General features: G+C 56.4%; 3 protein-coding genes across 7 annotated transcripts; 2 read left to right on the forward strand and 1 right to left on the reverse strand.

Moving 5' to 3' along the window:
* The first annotated feature begins 127 nt into the window (after positions 1 to 127).
* On the forward strand, positions 128 to 5,649 carry ALDOA (aldolase, fructose-bisphosphate A). Of its 4 annotated transcripts, none has more exons than XM_012526344.3 (9): positions 128 to 196; positions 2,929 to 3,064; positions 3,155 to 3,366; positions 3,855 to 3,909; positions 4,046 to 4,206; positions 4,546 to 4,629; positions 4,726 to 4,900; positions 5,041 to 5,240; positions 5,344 to 5,649. In XM_012526344.3, exons 2-9 carry the CDS (start codon positions 2,953 to 2,955, stop codon positions 5,437 to 5,439), a joined length of 1,095 nt encoding a protein of 364 aa, XP_012381798.1. In that variant the 5' UTR covers positions 128 to 196; positions 2,929 to 2,952; the 3' UTR covers positions 5,440 to 5,649. The 4 variants fall into 4 exon arrangements, with proteins under 4 accessions (XP_012381798.1, XP_012381796.1, XP_012381797.1 ...); XM_012526342.4 differs by lacking the exon at positions 128 to 196 and adding an exon at positions 413 to 497; XM_012526343.4 differs by lacking the exon at positions 128 to 196 and adding an exon at positions 1,474 to 1,634.
* Positions 5,650 to 7,826: 2,177 nt separating this feature from the next.
* PPP4C (protein phosphatase 4 catalytic subunit) lies at positions 7,827 to 13,859 on the forward strand. Of its 2 annotated transcripts, none has more exons than XM_058286105.2 (9): positions 7,827 to 7,915; positions 8,184 to 8,344; positions 10,368 to 10,419; positions 10,977 to 11,027; positions 11,236 to 11,337; positions 11,954 to 12,127; positions 12,218 to 12,344; positions 13,116 to 13,305; positions 13,388 to 13,859. In XM_058286105.2, the coding sequence occupies exons 2-9, from the start codon at positions 8,247 to 8,249 to the stop codon at positions 13,515 to 13,517; spliced, it is 924 nt and encodes a 307-aa protein (XP_058142088.1). In that variant the 5' UTR covers positions 7,827 to 7,915; positions 8,184 to 8,246; the 3' UTR covers positions 13,518 to 13,859. The 2 variants fall into 2 exon arrangements, with proteins under 2 accessions (XP_058142088.1, XP_004461534.1); XM_004461477.4 differs by having other exon boundaries at positions 7,828 to 7,950.
* Positions 13,860 to 14,192: 333 nt separating this feature from the next.
* On the reverse strand, positions 14,193 to 18,661 carry TBX6 (T-box transcription factor 6). The gene is made up of 8 exons (XM_058286104.1): positions 17,990 to 18,661; positions 17,679 to 17,904; positions 16,701 to 16,968; positions 16,442 to 16,588; positions 16,295 to 16,365; positions 15,158 to 15,231; positions 14,894 to 15,077; positions 14,193 to 14,814 (listed from the first exon to the last, which is right to left on the reverse strand). Exons 1-8 carry the CDS (start codon positions 18,105 to 18,107, stop codon positions 14,601 to 14,603), a joined length of 1,302 nt encoding a protein of 433 aa, XP_058142087.1. The 5' UTR covers positions 18,108 to 18,661; the 3' UTR covers positions 14,193 to 14,600.
* Between the last annotated feature and the right edge of the window lie 57 nt (positions 18,662 to 18,718).

An 18,718-nucleotide genomic window follows, 5' to 3' on the forward strand; every position in this document is an offset into this window, starting at 1 on the left:
CCTCCACCATCAAAGCCCAGGGGCCAGAGGCCGGAGGAGAGGCTCAGACAAGGGGCCTACAGGAGATAGGCAGGGAAGGTCACATGACCCGAGTCCCCTGACCCCACCTACCCTCCCCACAGATTTCCTGAGACAGCTGTGACTACAGAGGGCCTCAGTCTGGATTTCCAAGGAAGAAATTTCTTCTGAAGTGCCGGTGAGTGGGCAGGGAGCCCTCCCCCCTTCCCATAGGACAGGCCCAGGGCTTCTCCCCTCCCCACCCCCAACCTTATCCCCACTTTGGGCCCCACGCTGGCGAGAATGTCAGGGGCTTCAGGTTTCCCCTAAATATAGGTTCCTGCCAGGGGATCTGTGGTGAGGAAAGGGCAGGGGTCACAGGAGAAGGTCGGGAACATTGGGGAGGGGGAGGGCAGGAGCTGCCTTATAACCCAACCCGGGTGCTGCGGGGCGCACTCGCTGCGGACCAGGCTCTGCCGGCGCTCTCAGCCTCCTCGCAGGTGGGCCGCTGGCAGCACCCAGCCGGGGGTGGGGATGGGCTCAAGGAGTCCGCCTGGGGAGGGGAGGCCGGGCCAGCGGGAGTGGGTGGGGGGCCTCGGGTAAGATACCTGGGTGACCAGTTCGGGGACGGATTTTATTTTGGAGAAGGAAGTCAGGCCTAAGAAAAGCGTTTCGCAAGGACCTAGGCCCTGCAGTCCCGAGACTTGCTCGGGCCGGTCGGTTTCCTGGCTTGGTTTTTCTTGAGGCGGCCACGACTCAGCCTGTCCACGCCGGCCCCAGGGAGGACGCGGGCCAGATGGCATCGCGGGAGCCGAGGCCCCAGTCGGGGCGGTGGCGGCCCTTGCCCGGGCCAGAGAACGCGAGCGGCCGCCTTCTTGCGCCCCCTGGGCTCCCCCTCGCCGCCCGTCTCCGCCCCCGGGGTGGGGTGCGGTTTATTCCTCCACGTTATCTTGGGCCCTGTGCTTCTGAGCCAGCAGTGCAGCAGGCGGGCGAGGCAGACAGGCACCGACCTCTCCTTTCGGTTGCAAAGGGACACACGCGGTCTAAGCGCAGGCCAGATACTGGGGCAGTCCCGGACCTCTGGGCTGGGTCTGGGAGGGGCAGCTGCGCCTTCATCTTTACTAGTTCCCCCCCCCCGCCCCCAGTTCTCATCCCCTCGGGTGCCAAAATTCCGGCTGAGTCACGGAGCCCCTGAGCGCGCCAAGAGTGGGGAGAAGGGAGAGGGAGGGGAGGGCCCTGGCGACCCGCAGGATGTGGCGCGAGTCACGTCCGAGGGAGGGGGGAGGGATAGCCTTCTCGGGGCTTCGTCCCCCTTCCCCCCGTGCGCGCTTCCGGGCTTAGCCTCTCGGGGGCGGTCTCGTCCGCCGTCCCTCGCCCGCGGTTGGATGCTGGGCACGCCTCTCTGCCCTCGTAAAAGCCGAGCCCTGGCGGAGGGTGGAGCGATGCCTTTAAAAGGCCCGGCGCCACCTCCCCGCTGCCCGCCCCGCGCGCCGCCCCCTCGAGGCTGAATCGGCTGCGTTCCTCTCGGAACGCTCCGCGGAGCCAGGTTCCTGGTGACGACTGCCGGGTTCGCTCGCCCAGTCCACCCGCCAGCCCGTCGCCGCTCCCCCCTCCAGCCCACCCCTCTCCGGTGCCAGGTGAGCGCCCCTCGCCACGTGCGAGGGTCGGGAACCATGGAGAAGGGACCCGGGGGCAGGGGTTGGGCGGGCGTCGGTGCGGAGCCCCCCGCCCCAGGGTCTCACATACCCTGTCCCGCGCGCGCGCACACGCACGCACACTCCCAGCTCCGACCTCCCGAATGCTCTCGAGCTAGAGCCCTCTCGGTTTGCTGCGCAGTGCGGAGGCTCTGCGCGCTGAGTCATGGCGGGGGAGGAAGCCGGGTGTGATGGAGGGCCATCCGCCCCCCTTTTCCCCCATTTCTTGCAGGGACCCCTAGTGCAAACGATTATGTATGATCCTTTTGCCTCTACAAGGGACCCGAGAGCGAGGGCTGAGCGCCGGCCCATATGCGATCTCAGGGTTCCTGCAAACGGAGAGGGGCGGTTGGTCTGCCTGGGGAAGAGGGGCAATGAGGGAAAACCCCTTGGCTGCACCTGATACCCATTAACGCTTTCTCTGTCTTTCCTTATCGCGTGACCTTGATTCTGAGCCTGGAACAGCTGCAGCCGTGAGAGCAGACAGGAGTATTTTCCAGGGGAAGGGGTGGGGCCCTCCATTCCTCCACCTCGTTTCCTTGTGTGCGCGATGGAGCCTTACCCTTTTCTCCACTTCGCACCTGGCTTGCCCTGCTGTCCCTTTCTGGGCCTCTGATTGCCCCCTGCCTTTTTCCTAACACCCTCCCCCACCACGTGGGGAGGGGAGAAGCTGACCTTGGGTTGTCCTTGAGGCACTGGGGCCTGGGCCAGCCCTGGGAGCTGGGGAGGATTGGAAGGTGCACCCAATAGCAGTCAAGAGACCTGGGTTCTCATCTCCCTGGGGCCCCTGGTTGCTGTGCGAAAAGTCTGCTGAGCACAGAGTTTCCTTCTCTGGGTCCTTTCCCCTGAGGGGGTTGGTCCCTCTCTGTGACCTCTTAAATTCTAAAATATTCGGGTTTGGTTTTGCTTCTAGGCAAGGTGACCCCATGGCAAGGAATAAGCCAGAGGGGTCCAGCTTCTACATGACCCGCCTGTCCTTGGCTGTGGCCTGTTCCTTTAACCCAGATGCCAATGCCCAGCCCCACCCTCAGCTGGGCAACACCCAGCAACAGACAGAGTTAGGAAAGGTATAGGAGGCAGGCCTAGTCTAGGGAAGTCGGGCACGGGAGAGCCGGGACAGGTAGTATCCCGGGACCCACAGGATACTGGGCAGGGGAGGTAGGGAACGTTTGCCCTGACCTCTGAGCAAGGGGCCCTGCTCCATGGGGAGACCCCACTGACCAGTCCTCCCCATCAGGAACTCGCCGCCACCACCACCACCATGCCCTACCAATACCCAGCGCTGACCCCGGAGCAGAAGAAGGAGCTATCTGACATCGCTCACCGCATCGTGGCTCCGGGCAAGGGCATCCTGGCTGCAGATGAGTCCACCGGTGCGGGCTGGAAGCAGGGCTCAGGGGAGGACTCAGGGTTGGGGGTGACATGCCAATCCCCTTATTGTCCCGTGTGACATTCCCCTCCAGGAAGCATCGCCAAGCGACTGCAGTCCATCGGCACCGAGAACACCGAGGAGAACCGGCGCTTCTATCGCCAGCTGTTGCTGACTGCTGATGACCGTGTGAACCCCTGCATCGGCGGTGTCATCCTCTTCCACGAGACACTCTACCAGAAGGCAGACGATGGGCGTCCCTTCCCCCAAGTTATCAAATCCAAGGGTGGCGTTGTAGGCATCAAGGTGAGGGGGCAGGGCCTGAGGAGGTGAGATTTGAGGTGAAGCTAGGGGAATGGGGATCCTTAATAATGAGGTAGAGGGGGGTGAACATTGGCTTGGGAGCCTGTGGACCAAGGTGGGGCCTACCCAGATCTTTTCCAAAGGATGGAGGAGAAAAGGCAGGGACTTATGTGACGACCTTGGCATTTTCAGTCATCACAGTTTTCAGAGGAAGATATTACCCCATTTTACAGATGAGAAACCAGAAGCTCCAGGAAGTGAGGTATTTTGCTTATAGTTAGTGATAGAGCCCAGGCCTCCTGACACCCAAATCAGTAAACAATCTTTGCCAGGTAACAGCCCCACATGTCCATCCAGCCTCACCGGTTGAGATACTGTAACTAAACGAAAACACTTAAGGAGCTGTCACTTGAGAGATTAAGTAAAGTTGGGACCAGATTGGGGCCACATAGGAGAAAGGGGCCTGAACCATTTTCCCTGTTCCCCAACAGGTGGACAAGGGCGTGGTACCCCTAGCAGGAACAAATGGCGAGACCACCACCCAAGGTGAGAACTCTTTGGTTCCTCACCCAACCCACCCTGATCCATACCCCTTTTGTGTGCTGAGGGTGAGTGTGGCCATGTGCCACTGCCCACCCCCCACTCCCCTGACCGTGCTCTGACTCCTCTGTTTCCCCTTCAGGGCTGGATGGGCTGTCTGAGCGCTGTGCTCAGTACAAGAAAGATGGAGCTGACTTTGCCAAGTGGCGCTGTGTGCTGAAGATCGGGGAGCATACCCCCTCCTCCCTTGCCATCAAGGAGAACGCCAATGTGCTGGCCCGCTATGCCAGCATCTGCCAGCAGGTAGGCTGGCAGGTCCCTGGCAAGCTGCCTCTCACCTCATAGGGTTCCTGAGTGTCAGCCAGCCTGCCACCCATCTGCTGGGATACCCAGCTCCCCCAAGACAGCTGTTCCTAATACTCTACAGGCACAAATCAGGTTCTAGTCCTAGCCCCATGGAGGATGCTCAGAAGGGCCTTGTGAGGTTGGGAGAGCTGCCTGCCTCCTACAGTCTGCAAAAACTTGGAAGCCAGGAACCCTTGTCATCCTGGAGTTCAGATCTCTTCTAGTGGCTATGGAGGGCTGGGGGTGGGGCTCTGGGTTTTAGGAGGCCTCACGGACACCTTGTCCCCCACCCCACAGAATGGCATTGTGCCCATTGTGGAGCCAGAGATCCTCCCCGACGGGGACCATGACTTGAAGCGCTGTCAGTATGTAACCGAGAAGGTAAGTGCCCGCCAGCTGTAGTGGGTGGAGCAGTTGGGCTGGGGCCCTGGCCTGACTCCTGTCCCCCCACCACCCTTGGGGCCTGCCCTGCTCCAGGTACTGGCTGCTGTTTACAAGGCTCTGAGTGACCACCACATCTACCTGGAAGGCACTTTGCTGAAGCCCAATATGGTGACCCCAGGCCATGCCTGCACCCAGAAGTTTTCTTCCGAACAGATTGCCATGTCAACTGTCACAGCACTGCGCCGCACAGTGCCCCCTGCTGTTCCTGGTGAGGCGCCATGAATTGTCCCCACAATCTTTACGCCCCCTTGGTCTGACATCCAGGGTGGTTTCTAGGGGCTCCCACCAGGCCCCTGGGTCTCTAACTACAGTCCTTCCCATACCCCAATGTCATCCCTCCTTCTACAGGAGTCACCTTCCTCTCTGGAGGCCAGAGTGAGGAGGAGGCATCCATCAACCTCAATGCCATCAACAAGTGCCCTCTGCCGAAGCCATGGGCCCTGACCTTCTCCTATGGCCGTGCCCTGCAGGCCTCTGCCCTGAAGGCCTGGGGTGGGAAGAAGGAGAACAAGAAGGCTGCCCAGGAAGAGTATGTCAAGCGAGCCCTGGTAAGGATGGGACAGGGTGCAGGCGGGGTGCCTGGGAGGGTGGGATACAGAAGAAAGGTGGGTTCCCTGAGGCATTCTCACTCCGGGTCCTCTCCCCTTTTAGGCCAACAGCCTCGCCTGCCAAGGAAAGTACGCCCCAAGTGGTCAGGCCGGGGCTGCAGCCAGCGAGTCCCTCTTCATCTCTAACCATGCCTACTGAGCGGAGGTGTTCTAAGGCCGCCCCCTCGACACTCCAGGCCCCTGCCCCCTCCTACAGTCACTCTTGAGGAGGGGCCTCACCTGGGGCTCCAGGCTGCTCTTTCCTGTCACTCTCGCCTCCCTTGTGACATTGGCGTATGGTGTTATCTGTGAATGCTAACTCCATCACCCTTTCCAGCCCACTGCCAATAAACAGCTATTTAAGGGGGAATCTGTTGTCTGTGTCTGGTGTCTGGGGCAGCAGAGGGCCCAGAAAGGTAGGAGAACCGAAAAAAGAAAGAGCCTTTGTTTTGTGTTCCTTTTTCCTGCTCTGTTTATACTGGCCCAGAGCTTTCAGGAAGGCAGGGAGCTTGTGAAAATACTCCTCCAACCCTTAAACTCCTGTCTACCAGCAGCACATGAGAGGGCTTTCAGTTGGGGGTGCAAGTGTACTGCTCAACTCATCAGAGGCTGCAGGCTAAGCCCCAGAAGGGTGCAGAAGATTCTTGTGGCAAAAATAGCAACTTCTAAAAGCCAGGCAATGGGGAGCAGATGTGGATCAAGCTGTTGAACACCCATCTCCCTCATGGGAGCTCCTGGGTTCAATTCTTGGTGTCTCCTGAAAAAAAAAAGCGAACAAGGCAGTTGGGGGGTATCCAACTCAGGTAAGCAGATGTGGCTCAGTGATTGAGCACTGGCTTCCCATGTACGAGGTCCTGGGTTCATTCCCTGGTACCTTAAAAAAAAAAAAAAGTAATATAACAGGTGTTCAAGATGAGTAAGTACTCTTATTCCTGGCTATCTTCCTCAAGATCACAGTTTGTTGGGGGAAACAGGATTATTAATACATATCCTTGTAATCTACATTATTGGGCTGGTCCACTGCCCTATCTTAATGAGGTGGGGTTAAAATTAGCTTCTCAGTCCTCTTTAGGTCCTGGAGGCACTGAAGCCATTTAAAATTCTCTCCCACATTCCCCTGAATAATGCCTGTAACATACAGAAGCTCAGCTGTGGAGCTGAGGTTCCAGGTTAGAAACTGAGTTTTAGCAGCTGCCACATTTCATAACCCAGGAGTAAAGGCCCTGCAGCTATTCCTGTGCAATAATGTCTTGAAACTTCCCCTGTCACCCAGGCTGGGATGTTATAGTAATGACACCAGGTTCTTTCTAGCTGTCAAAGATCCTAGCCAGGGATGTTAGTCCTGGTGCCACTTCCAAACTTCCTGCAGCCCCTCTCACTGCCATCTTTTCTGCTAGGAACTTTTTCCTGAGCTCCCCTTCTATAAAAAAGGACATGACCTTTATGTCCTCTCTGGACCTAAGGGATCCCTGCACTTGTCCTCATAGAACTGACTTACCTAGGGCCTTCCCTTCTCTCTGCATATTAACACCTGGTACGTGCATTCACATACCAAACCCAGTCTTACTGCTGAGCCTCACTCAATTCTCTGGGAAACAAAACTTGAAGTAAAGCAAATAAAAGTTGAGGGTAAGTAGAAAGAGGTCAAAACGGGCTTCCAAAAGGGAACACAATGTGCAGAGTCCCATAGATGGGAAAGGTGGTAGATCATGCTTAGGTTAGAGACCAATATCTTCCTCTACCTGGAGCAAAAGAGACAAAGGGAAGCAGAGGACTACAAATGCCAACTAGGGGAGTTTTGGAAGTCTTGGACTTCTTAATCGTATAAAAACTAATTGAGTTCGAGAGAGGATAAGTGTTGGAAAGGTGGAGAAACTAGATTTGAGAATAGTTCCCGAGTTCAAATCTCAACCCTGATTGAAATCCCCAATCCCTAGGAATGCAACCACGAACAAGTTAACTTCTGCGAGCCAGTTTCCTTTTCTTAACACATTGCTGTGCCTGCAATAGAAAACAACTGAATGGGCCAAGGGGACCCATTTGTAGTGAGGGAGGCCACAGGCTTGATGAGGGAAAGGTAGATCCTTCTTTCCGCCTCTAACTTTGGAGGTCTCCATGGCAAAGGTTTCCCCGGGGACATGGAAGGAGACTTGGTTTGGGATTCCTTCGGCCATAAGCAAATATTCGTGTATGCCTACTATGTGCCAGGCAGTGTTCTTAGCGCTGGGGCTACAACGGTGAGCAAGACAAAGTTCCATCCTGCAAGAAATGTAATAGCGGAGGCAGACTAAAATAAATGAGCAAAAATAACATGAAGTTACAAGGTTTAGCCCGAGCTCCACTTCAGCTTCTCTAACCAAAATGGGAAGGAATGGGCCTGGTGTCTCCAATACCCCTCCAGCGCCAGCCGGCTTGGTCCACGACTTCCGCCCCGACGTTGCCAATAACCGGTTCCTTCAGCTCACTTCCCTTCTTAGGCTTGAGAGGTGGGGTTATGGGCGCGGCGAGGGAGGGAGGGGTGTGTATGACGCCACTTCCGGGGCGCGACGGAACTGGCTTCCCTTTGCTTCCGCGGCGGGGCCGGAAGTGGGAGCAGCGGTGGCGGTGGCGGAAAGCCGAGGGAAGGAGGGAGGCAGGTAGACTAAGAGCCGGAGCCGGAGTCGCAGCGGCGGTAATAGTTCGAGACCCCTCCAGGCTACTGTCCCCTAACGCGGGACCTGCGGGGTTCGACGGGAGTTGGTGGCGCTGCGGCCCGGGCAGTGGGACGCCGCGGGTCTGGAGGCCAATGTGAGGGGAGGCGGGTGGCGGGAGCGGGGACACGGGACTGGCCAGCCTCCGAACCGAGTTACCCCCAGCGCCCCGCACGGACACTCATATCCGCGAGCTTGTCTTCGTCTTTCCCAGGAAACCCCTGTGCGGTGCGGAGGGGGCAGTGGCCCCGGCTCTGACCCGCGCCGGGGGTGGGCCATGGCGGAGATCAGCGACCTGGACCGGCAGATAGAGCAACTGCGGCGCTGCGAGCTCATCAAAGAGAGCGAAGTCAAGGCCCTTTGCGCCAAGGCTAGGTGAGCCTGGTGACCCCGGGGAGGGGAGGCCCGGCTGCCCAGCGGTTCTGACCCGGGGCAAACCCAGCTCAGAACTTTGAACCTGGACCATTTGGGAAGCTTTCCCTGAGAGGAGTAGGATAATGCCTCGAGCCACCAGCCTTCTGTAGGAAATGCTCGAAAGTATTTAGGAAGCTCAGTGTAACAATCCTATTTTTGGGAAGAGAAGTGAAGACTTCTTGGAGGAGATAAACTTTGGGATAGGCCTTGAAAAATAAGGAGGAGACAAAGGGAGTGTCAGCAAGAACAAAGAATCAAGGCAGGAAAGTTACAAACTCTAAGGTTTACAAAACTCTTCTAATTTCACCAGCAACCCTTAAAGGTAGGTGATAAGATCTCCATGTTCCATCCTTTTTCAGGCCATAATGCAAGAAGGGGTGGAGTGGGACCAACTCTGGTGTTCAGTGCGAGGGCCTTAGAAATCATAGCAAATAAGCTAGAGAAGAATTAAACATTGGTTGGAGGGAGGCCCAACGAGTTCTGTGGGAAGTAGAATGATGTAGTGGTAAGAGCAGAGGCTGTTGGAGGATGATGGCTCAGGGTTTGAATTTGAGCTCTGCCACTTGCTAGTAATGTTTGTCATCTTGAACTCCCTGAGACTCCGTTCCATCAACTGTAAAGTGGGGATAATATACTTAATAAGAGGTTGTGAAGATTCAGTGTGCTGGTACCTGGAATGACCTTAGCATAGTGCTTTTTGGTACAATGCACATTTGACATTGTTATTGTTACTGCTATGTTAGAAGAGGGCAGTACTGGCATGGGGTGAAGTCATCAGGGAAGGATCCTGCCAGTCGGGCAGGGCCATTGAGGAAAGGCTTTCTGAGCAGGATGAGAGTAGGAATGAAGGCCTGAGATGGGTGAATGACAGTGAGGAATCTTAATCACCTTCTTCCCGCAAGAAATTGTTTGACTGTGGCTTCCCCCAGCCTGGAGAATTGTGGGAGAAGAACAGGCAGGATTACCATGTGTGTGTTTCTTGAACAACAGGCCCACTATTAGCTTGTCTCTCAACTGGCAAGAAAAAAAAGAAATTTCTTCCCAGCCATCCTGTGAGGTTGGAATTATTTGCTCCATTTTATAGAAAAGAAAGCCAGACTCCTGGAGGCCAAGTATTTTGACTGAAGAGGCAGAGCTGGGTTCTGAGCCTGTGGCCATTAGACTCTTTGCCCCACACAGACCCTCCTCAGCCTGGGTTTGGTGAACAGGCAAGGCCCCTCTAAGTGCCTGTCTGTGACTCCTGTGTGTTTTATCAGCCCAAGGAAATCACCCTGACTAGACCAGCTCCAAAGTGCTTTTAGTTGTCCCAGCCCCCTCAGTCCATTTTAGGAACTTACAGCAGTTGCTGCAAGTGCGATTGGTCACCATTGTTCTCATCATCAGGGACAAAATTTGGAAATAATGGCACGACTTAAATTGGGTGTCCATAACCAACAAAATGAGTCAACCTTGTGCTTACTCAAATAAGAGGTAGACTCTGCTAAAGGGAGAAAGCAAAGAATAAAGTCTTCACTGCTTCCTAATTAAATGTTGAAAATGCCCTCACACATCACTTTGAAGGTACATCTGATGACTGGCCTGCCCAGGGTACCCACCTGTATCTTCAGACAGTCTGGGAGGAGGGTCCTATGACAAGTGAAACTCAGCCTTGGGCACAGTCTCAGGTGGCCCTGCAGGATCCACATGGAGCCCTGTTTTCCAGGAGCAAGTGCTGGACGTGTGCAAGAGAGTAGGGAGAGACCAGGCTGGAAGAGTCAAAGGCTACTTGGAAGGTTTTTGAATGCTGGATAGGAGATTGGACTTTGTCCTGTTGGCAGCAGGGAGCAATGGAAGGGTGTTGAGCAGTGGAGGGTTGTGGCCAGCCTTTCCTGGGGAAATTGCTGATCTCATTCCAGTCCCCTTAGGGCTTAGGAGCCCCTTGTAAAAAAGGTCAGGAATTGGGCTGGGCTGGCCTGGCTACAGTGACCCTGATTTCTGTCTCCAGAGAGATCTTGGTGGAGGAGAGCAACGTTCAGAGGGTGGACTCGCCAGTCACAGTGAGTTACCCCTCTGGGGACCTGGTCTCTGAGCACTGTGGGCTCCCTGGGTCCACCCCTGGTTCCTGGGAGCCCAGAAAGCTTTTGGATCTGTCCTGTCCCCCATCATCAAGGAAGCCCAGTTATAAGCGGTGGGTATTGTAGGAAGGGTCTTTCATTGGGGGAGGGGGGGATATTCTTGGGCAGAGCAGAAGGACTACTAATTTGGTGAGTGGTTCTACTCCACATGTTTCTGTGGCTCCCCATTAGAAACTTTGTTCTGAGTACCTGGAGGGGAGGAGGAAGAGTTGGGGACCAACCTCTCCGGAAGCTGTAGATCCAGCTGGAGAATCTTGGCTGTAGCTCTTGCCCACAGAATAATTGGCACTCAGGTTGGCATGGCAGGCAATTTCAGACCAGGCTCACTTAGGGTGAGAGAATAGATTTTTGGCTCTGAGATGTAGGGACTTAGCTAAGAATGGTAATCTTCTAAAGTGTGGGTGTTTTGAAGGGTCGCCCCTGGGAACATAGGCTTTCAAGCTGTGTGAGTGAGCTCTGACCTACCTCCCCACTCCCAGGTGTGTGGTGACATCCATGGACAATTTTATGACCTCAAGGAGCTGTTCAGAGTGAGTATGGGGGAAAGTTGACTTGGGGGGATGACTGGAACACCCCTTTAATTGGGAGTGGGAGTCCTTAGTTTGGTGAGCAGAGTGGGGGCAAGGCTTCTAGTTGGATGCAGCTCTTTGTGAAGAAGGGCCTCAACTTGACATGAAAGTGGGCATCATGAGTGGGTAGGGGAGAGTATAGGACCAAGAAGAATCTCTCCCTCCCCAGGTGGGTGGTGACGTCCCTGAGACCAACTACCTCTTCATGGGGGACTTTGTGGACCGTGGTTTCTACAGTGTCGAAACGTTCCTCCTGCTGCTGGCACTTAAGGTGAGTAGCTCTGGCTTCTGAACCCCAGCCCCAGGCCCGACCTACCTGCCTCCTTTCTGTCCCTATCTCCTACTTTGACTACCCCCAAATCTAAGCTGTGCTGCCTAGAACCCTGTAATGTGATTCGCAGAACAGACAGATGGATTTTGCTTAGGTGGGAGGTGGTCAGAGAAGCCTTCCTCGATTTAGGGACCTGTGATTGGGCCCCTGGAGGGTGAGGTTAACAGGGGAAGCATCCCAGGGAAGGGAATAGAGGTGCAACATGCTCGGAAGGTGATAAGACATTGGGTCTGGCTGGATGTGGATATGGTGTCCATTGGTGGGGAGAGGAGTTGTAAGGAGCCCAATAACAAAGGGTCTGGAATGGCTTGCTGAGGACTGGGTCTGCATCTGGTAGGTGAGAGAAGAGCCATGAAGTTTGTGGGTTGACGGGGAGGAGTTAGCTTTGTTCCCTTTGCAAGAGGGACTAGAGATCTGGGAGGCAGATGCAACAAGTTCAGCCAGAGATAATGCTATGTGAGTGGGCCGGGAAAGGAACTGGGCTGAGGTGAGGCTTAGAGGAGCGAGGGGTGTTCCTGGGCCTCGGGCTCAGCCCTTTGCCCTGCTCATGTCCCAGGTGCGCTATCCTGACCGTATCACCCTGATCCGGGGCAACCATGAGAGCCGCCAGATCACCCAGGTCTACGGCTTCTATGATGAGTGCCTGCGCAAGTATGGCTCGGTGACCGTGTGGCGCTACTGCACTGAGATCTTTGACTACCTCAGCCTGTCGGCTATCATCGACGGCAAGGTGGGCAAGCCATGGGGCTTCCCAGGGTCGGTGCTGACAGAGTTCCTGGGGTGGAGCCTCCACTCCCTCCCTCCTTGCTCGCCCCTATAGATCTTCTGCGTGCATGGGGGTCTCTCCCCCTCCATCCAGACCCTGGATCAGATCCGGACCATTGACCGGAAGCAAGAAGTGCCTCATGACGGGCCCATGTGTGACCTGTTGTGGTCTGACCCCGAAGGTGAGGGTGGGCAGGGGCCAGGGTCTCTGCTCCTAGTTTGGCAAGAGCCTGAGAGGGCCCTGTGGATAAAGGAAGAGCCTCAAAGGGACAGTCAGGCCAGGTGAGTTGGGGGCGGAACCAGAGCAGGGCTGGTGGTCACTGGTCTTGTGCTCCATCTGCCGGCTGGCGGGAGCTCCCCAATGAAGGCAGGGGGAGCCTGGGTAGCTGCAGGCTTTGCATTCTGGGAATGGGTTGGGGCCTGCATGTCATGGCCCAGGGGGTGGCTAAGGACCAAACCCGTGGCTCCCCAAATGTGAAGGGACCTCAGAACCACTCAGCACCTTCCGCAGAGATCAGACTCTCAGACTGAGCCCTTGAGGACCCCTTGTTTTGTGTTGTTCCCCAGCTGGTATAAAGCAGAGCCAAGGTCAAAAGCACCACACAGCCCCATCACTCCCACCCCAGGTGCCCTTCCACCCCAGTTGGTCCTTGTTCACACTGTTAGGTCGGCATCATTGTGAGTGCCTCCTTTCACTCTCATGGACCTGCTTGGGTACCAGTTGTGAGATGGCTCTGGCTATTGGGAGGTTCTCTCTCCTGTGGCGCTTGCCTGCTTTGACATTTGCTGTCCTATCTCCTAGAACCCTTCAGAACATAGCCATGCCCCATGCCCTTGCCCCACAGGCCTCTGGTGACTTGGGGGAGGGACAGGATATTCACCTCTGAAGGGCTGTGGACAGTCAGAGAAGCCTTAAGGGTGCCCTCCCCCATGCCTACCTTCATTTGCCTCAGACACGACAGGCTGGGGTGTGAGCCCCCGTGGGGCTGGCTACCTATTTGGCAGTGACGTGGTGGCCCAGTTCAATGCAGCCAACGACATTGACATGATCTGCCGCGCCCATCAGCTGGTGATGGAAGGTTACAAGTGGCATTTCAATGAGACTGTGCTCACCGTGTGGTCAGCCCCCAACTACTGCTACCGGTGAGCTGGCTGGGCCAGGAGGGCCAGGAGGGAGTGGGGGTCTGTGCTGCCCGCTCCTGTAACTGCTGCCTTCCCACTTCAGCTGTGGGAATGTGGCAGCCATCCTGGAGCTAGACGAACACCTCCAGAAGGATTTCATCATCTTCGAGGCTGCTCCGCAGGAGACCAGGGGCATTCCCTCCAAGAAGCCTGTGGCCGACTACTTCCTGTGACCCCGTTGGCCCCCCATCCCCTCCAAGCCCTCTGGCCCTTGGACCACTGTGACTCTGCCTTCTCCCCCTGACAGAAGCTGGGCATTGGGGGGGGTTGTGTCCCCAGCTCTGCCCTTGCCCGACTGAGAGGGCACAGGAGGGCAGGAGGGTGAGGACTTGATCTGGAGAGGGTTGGAGCCTCTGCTTCATGCTCCTCCTTTCCTTTCCCCCCACTTTAACCATGAAGTTTCCAATACTTTTTTTTGTTTTTGTTTTTTCTTTTTTTTTTTTTTTGGTTTGTTTTTAGATAAAAATTTTGAGGAAAAAAAAGAAAAAAATTCTAATAAAAGAAGAAAAATGGTCTTTGGATTTGTGTCAGACTTTACTTGGGATGAGCAGTATGCTGGCCTGGGGTGGGCATTAGGGGTTTATTAGGCCCAGAGTCCTAATCTTGCCAAGAAGGCGAGCCTCTGGCCAGCTTGCCCAGGGCCTCTGGGTCCCCACTCAGTAGCACCACCGCTCCCTGAAGGTGAAGTGGCAGTCTGATTTAATTTTCAAAGTAGCTAGTGTTAGTAGATTCAGGTTGAGGAAACTGAGGCCCAGACACGTTGCTTTATGTGCATGAGGTCAAGCAGATCAGGACGCTTGTTTGCCCAGCCCTGCCCAGAGCCAAACACCATTAGCCCAGAGCATTGGTATCTTTGAAGTTTTATTAACAAAAATACTCTGGTCCTGAGAACAGACTGGTGTGGCTTGCACTGGGGCAAGGGGTTAGAACTGGCCCAAGCCTAGGGATGAGGCCCAGAGGTGGGGATGCTAGTTTGGGGCCCCATTTGGCCAGGCAGAGCCTCCCTCCATTCACACCGAGGTGAGAGTCGGGAAGGGGAAGCTGGCCCCAGCTGGACTCCCAGCAGCCTGGCCTGGGCTTTGAAGCCAGAGGGGGTGGGAGTAAAATCAAAGTGTGAAAGGATTTTGTGGGGGGAGGCCCAAGGCAGCCATTTGGCATGGGGGTGGGGCCAATGGGAGTAAGGGGGCTCCAGGACTGGGGGAAGGGGAACTGGAAGTTTGGGATGGGAGGTGGAGGCAGGGGGGACCAACGCCAGCTCAGTACATGGGTTTGGAGCCCACATCCAGGTAACCCCCTGGCCCAGGGTAAGGCAGGGGGAAGGGGCCCCCTTGGAGGAAGTGTGGGGCAAAGGGTGTGGAGGGTGGGGCTGCTGGGTACCCTGAGCCCCCGGGCCCGGGCTGCAGCTCCAGGAACGCAGTTGAGTAGGGGGCTGGGCGTCCAGAGTCGGGAGCCTCAGGGAAGCTGGGGGTCCTGAGGTGGAGAGGTATCAGGACAGGGAGAAGGACCTCTGGCCCGGCCCGGCCCAGCCCCCGGCCCTTGTCCCACTCACCTGGTGGCAAGGTGACCGGGCGCACCATGGAAAGCAGCAGGATGCAGAAGGTAGGCCTCGGCACTGGGGCCACCACGTGGAGGAACTGGGGCAGGGGCCGCTTCCCGGGGTGCTGGGGCCTGCTCTGGGTGTGATTCACGAACGTCCCCCCCAAGTGTGGAGTCACAGGGGCCACCTAGGGCATCTAGGGAGACAAGGGACAGGTTGGGTTGAAGAGGATCAACACCCCAGGGCCAGCGCCATCACCATTGGGACAACACTCACCTCCATTCCCATAGGCCTTTGTGGCTCCCTGCTCTGGGCCCCGCAGTTTCCTCTTCACACGGGCGTCTCGCTCCCTGGGGGATGATGATGATAATGATGATGATGGTAATAATTGCACTTACCAGGTGCCACACATTTCACCCACCCAGGGGCCCTATCAGGTAGGGCCATTATTATACCCATTCTACAGGTAAAGGAACTGAAGGCCAGAAAATTAAATGACTGGAAAGGGGGCAGAGGCGGGATTTATCTCAGCTTAAAACTTTTCAGTGGTTTCCTCCTCTTGCATTTAGGATCAATCAAAACTCCTTCCCAAGTTACAGACCCTGCAAGATCTGACCCCAGACCTTGTTCCTTCTGCTCCATCTACACTAGATCCTTTCTTACTTGTCATCCATCTCAGGGCCCCTCTGGAATCCTCTTCTGTGCCCTCTTCACCTGCTTAAGTCATCCTTCTTGTCTCAGTTCAAGAATAATTTCCTCAAGGTTATTACCCTTCACCTCCCTCCCTTGGCATCACACATCCTCCCCAATAACATTGTCACAGTTTCCATTTATTAAAACAATCCTTTAATGAATGTCTATCTGTTCTGACAGACTGCAAGCTTCTCACAGGCCGAGGCCCAGCTCTGAGGGAGTTGTACTAAGGATAGAAACCAAAGTCCTTACCAAGACTTACACTGTCTGATACACCCTGGCTCCCCTCACCATTCTGACCTCATCTCTCATTTGCCCCAAGGCTCATGCCACTCCAGCCACATTGCAGACACGGTTCTACCTCAGGGCCTTTGCACGGGCTGCTCCCACTCCCTAGAATGCTTTTCCCCCAGATATTGCTGTGACTCCCTCCCTTACTTCAAGTCTGTCTTCTCAGTGAGGCATTTTTACTTTCTAGCACCTCACCCCAAACCTTTCTATCCTTCTGTGCTATATTTCTTTTCCCCTTAGAATGTATCTCTAACATATTATGTAATATTTTACTCATTCCTTGTTGATATCTGCTCTGGCCATTAGAATATCAGTTCCATGAGGGTAGAAGCTTTTGTTGACCAGTTCATCCCAGTGCTGAGGACAGTGGCTGGCACATGGCGGGCAGTTAATAAACATTTGTGGAATGAATGAATGAACAGTGCCCACCTCTTACAGTTTCTGCCGTTCTCCCGGAAGCCCTTGGCAAAGGGGTTGGCTGCAATCTTCAGTTGTGTGATCTGGAGGCACACATCCAGGGTCAAAGCTCCTGCTGTCTGGGCAAGGTGCCACCACCCCCTCCAGCAGGCCACTCACCCGTGGGTTCTGGTAGGCTGTCACAGAGATGAACGTGGTTTCAGGGAAGCGGAAGGAGGCGACGCCCCCCCAGTGTTGGCTGCAAAGCTGGGCGGCCCGCACCAGGTGTACACGGGGCTGGTACTTGTGCATGGAGTGCAAGATCAGCTGGGAGGGGAGAAAAGGGAGTGACTCCCTGCCCAGGGCTCCAACCTCAGCCTTCCATCCCAGTCCCAACGCCACCCCAACATCCCTCCCGAAGCCCCAGCTTGGGCCTCACGTGGCCATGGGGGTCCAGTGTGCTGTTGGTGAGCTTGACACGATGGAAAGACACAGGTTGCCGCATCCAGTGGGCACCGGTGGCGGGAGAATCAGGGTGAATGTAGACGCGGCCGGGCAGGCGGGGCTCAGCCTTGCCGCTGGGCTCCCAGCGCCGGCCTTGCCAGCGGTAGCGGGCCCCATCCACAGGGACCACATCCAAAAGAAACAGGTAGCGGGCTTCAGGGTCCAGGCCGGTGACAGACACTCGGCAGGCAGGGAACATGCGCCTGGACAGAAGAGGGGACAGGAGAGGCCTGGAGCTACCCACTGGCCAGGGCTGGCACAGCCAATTCTGTCAGAGGAGACTCAAGGAAGGTGGAAGTAGAACTAAGAAGCAGAGACTGAGAGCTGGAAGGTCAGCTTGTCCCATTAATACAGCTAGGGAAAACGGCCAGACAGGTGAGATGATCTGACAGACCAGGTTCACAATGCAGGGCGCCTGCCTCCCATCCCCTCAAACTCCCTGCACAGAGGCAGCCTTTCTCCCTGAACTCTGCTCAGAGACTCTGCTCCCACCCTGGACTCCTCACCTGGTGACCAGCTCCAGAACCTGCAGCTGCTGGACAAATTGTTTTCAGACAAAAATACATGACCCTTGACCAGGTCCTAGTCTGACTCCAGCCACACGAAGACCCCTAACCCAGGTTGCAGACTGACCTCTAACCCAGCCAGTCTTCCTGACCCTGGCCCAGACTGACCTATGACCCCTCCCACAGATTGGCCCCTAAACTCAGCCACTGACTCCACGGACTGATTCTTGACCCTTGCCTCAGAATGACCTCCGATTCAGCCACAGAGTAACCCCTGGCCCCAGCCACCATGAGACTGACCTGAGGCAGAGCTCCACACCACCCACCTAAACCATCCCAAACCTGGTCCTATCACCAGTGACTCTGCCTTTCACAAAAGAACCCCCTCCCCTGGCCCAGCACCTCACCTTCCAGCTTTGGTGATGATCATCTCCGTCCCCACGGAGCTGAACTCCTTCCACAACTCCCGGTTCTCCAGGCTCAGGCTGACCCCAGGGAGTGAGTGAAGGACCTCTGGGGCTGGCGGGGCTGGCTCAGTGCTCAGGGCCGGCGGCAGAGGTGGGGGTGCCGCCAGGGTGCGGGGAGCAGCCTCAATCCCCGAGAGAAAACAGTCCAGTTTGGGAGTGTCCAGATCTGGAAGGGGGGTGGGGAGGAGGAGTCAGCTGAGGGCCACTGCACCCCCCCAGACCTCTACCCAGGATTGGGCCCCAGTGCTCACCTGGGTAGCGGTAGCCCTCAGCCAGGGCAGGCGGGAAGCTGGAGTCCACCCCGGGCTGGGGGTGCCCGAGGCGGTAGCCGGTCCCCAGGGAGGGGTACAACTCTCTTGGATGGTACATGGAGGAGCCCCTCCTGGCCTCAGGTCACGCTGCATAGAGTGCCCCTCTTACAGAGAGATGCCCCCTTTATAGCTAGCAGCTCAGCCCCTTCCAGACCCTGGATCACAGCCCCTCCCCTCTTTGTGGGGCCCTGGAGTTGCGCTGGGGTGGAGACCCCTGGGGCCTCGAAGGGGTCCAAGAGGAGGCCGGATACCTGGGTACCCACCCCTCCCCCCTCCGCCCCTCGGCTGCTTCATTAGCCCCGACCCCCTGCCCCCTCATTACATAATTAACTCCTCGGCCTGATTGATCCCCGGGGCCCGGACAGGGACGCAGTTTGGCGCTTCCGGCCAGCTGGTCCCCGTTCCCACGGGGGGAGCCCCGGCTGGGTATAAACTATCGAAGGGCGGGGTCTGGAGTACTGGGGCAGGACCCGGCGCCCCAGACTTTTCGGGCAGGTGACCCCCCGCCCCGCCTCCGCCCCCTTCACTTGGAGGACGGGGCTTAGGGGGAAGAAGCACGACTGGAGGGAAAGAGCAGGGCTGGAGGGACGCGGGGGTATCGGGGATCTCGAGGAATCTGTAGCCGTGGCCCGAACTCTGTGGTTTTCTCGGGTTCCCATGCCAAAGCTC

The sequence above is a fragment of the Dasypus novemcinctus genome, chromosome 23 (assembly GCF_030445035.2).
Source record: "Dasypus novemcinctus isolate mDasNov1 chromosome 23, mDasNov1.1.hap2, whole genome shotgun sequence".
In the NCBI taxonomy this organism is placed as follows: domain Eukaryota; kingdom Metazoa; phylum Chordata; class Mammalia; order Cingulata; family Dasypodidae; genus Dasypus; species Dasypus novemcinctus.

What these genes read in the sequence shown, in the direction of transcription:
- ALDOA (XM_058286102.2), top strand. Translation starts at nt 2,618, where the DNA reads ATGGCAAGGAATAAGCCAGAGGGGTCCAGCTTCTACATGACCCGCCTG. An exon ending in ATGCCAGCATCTGCCAGCAG is followed by an intron (nt 4,207 to 4,545) that starts GTAGGCTGGCAG and finishes CCCACCCCACAG; the next exon opens with AATGGCATTGTGCCCATTGT. An exon ending in GTCAGTATGTAACCGAGAAG is followed by an intron (nt 4,630 to 4,725) that starts GTAAGTGCCCGC and finishes GCCCTGCTCCAG; the next exon opens with GTACTGGCTGCTGTTTACAA.
- PPP4C (XM_058286105.2), top strand. Translation starts at nt 8,247, where the DNA reads ATGGCGGAGATCAGCGACCTGGACCGGCAGATAGAGCAACTGCGGCGC. An exon ending in TCCTGCTGCTGGCACTTAAG is followed by an intron (nt 11,338 to 11,953) that starts GTGAGTAGCTCT and finishes CTCATGTCCCAG; the next exon opens with GTGCGCTATCCTGACCGTAT. An exon ending in GTTGTGGTCTGACCCCGAAG is followed by an intron (nt 12,345 to 13,115) that starts GTGAGGGTGGGC and finishes CATTTGCCTCAG; the next exon opens with ACACGACAGGCTGGGGTGTG.
- TBX6 (XM_058286104.1), bottom strand. Translation starts at nt 18,107, where the DNA reads ATGTACCATCCAAGAGAGTTGTACCCCTCCCTGGGGACCGGCTACCGC. An exon ending in ATCATCACCAAAGCTGGAAG is followed by an intron (nt 16,969 to 17,678) that starts GTGAGGTGCTGG and finishes TCTTCTGTCCAG; the next exon opens with GCGCATGTTCCCTGCCTGCC. An exon ending in AACGGCAGAAACTGTAAGAG is followed by an intron (nt 15,232 to 16,294) that starts GTGGGCACTGTT and finishes ATCATCCCCCAG; the next exon opens with GGAGCGAGACGCCCGTGTGA.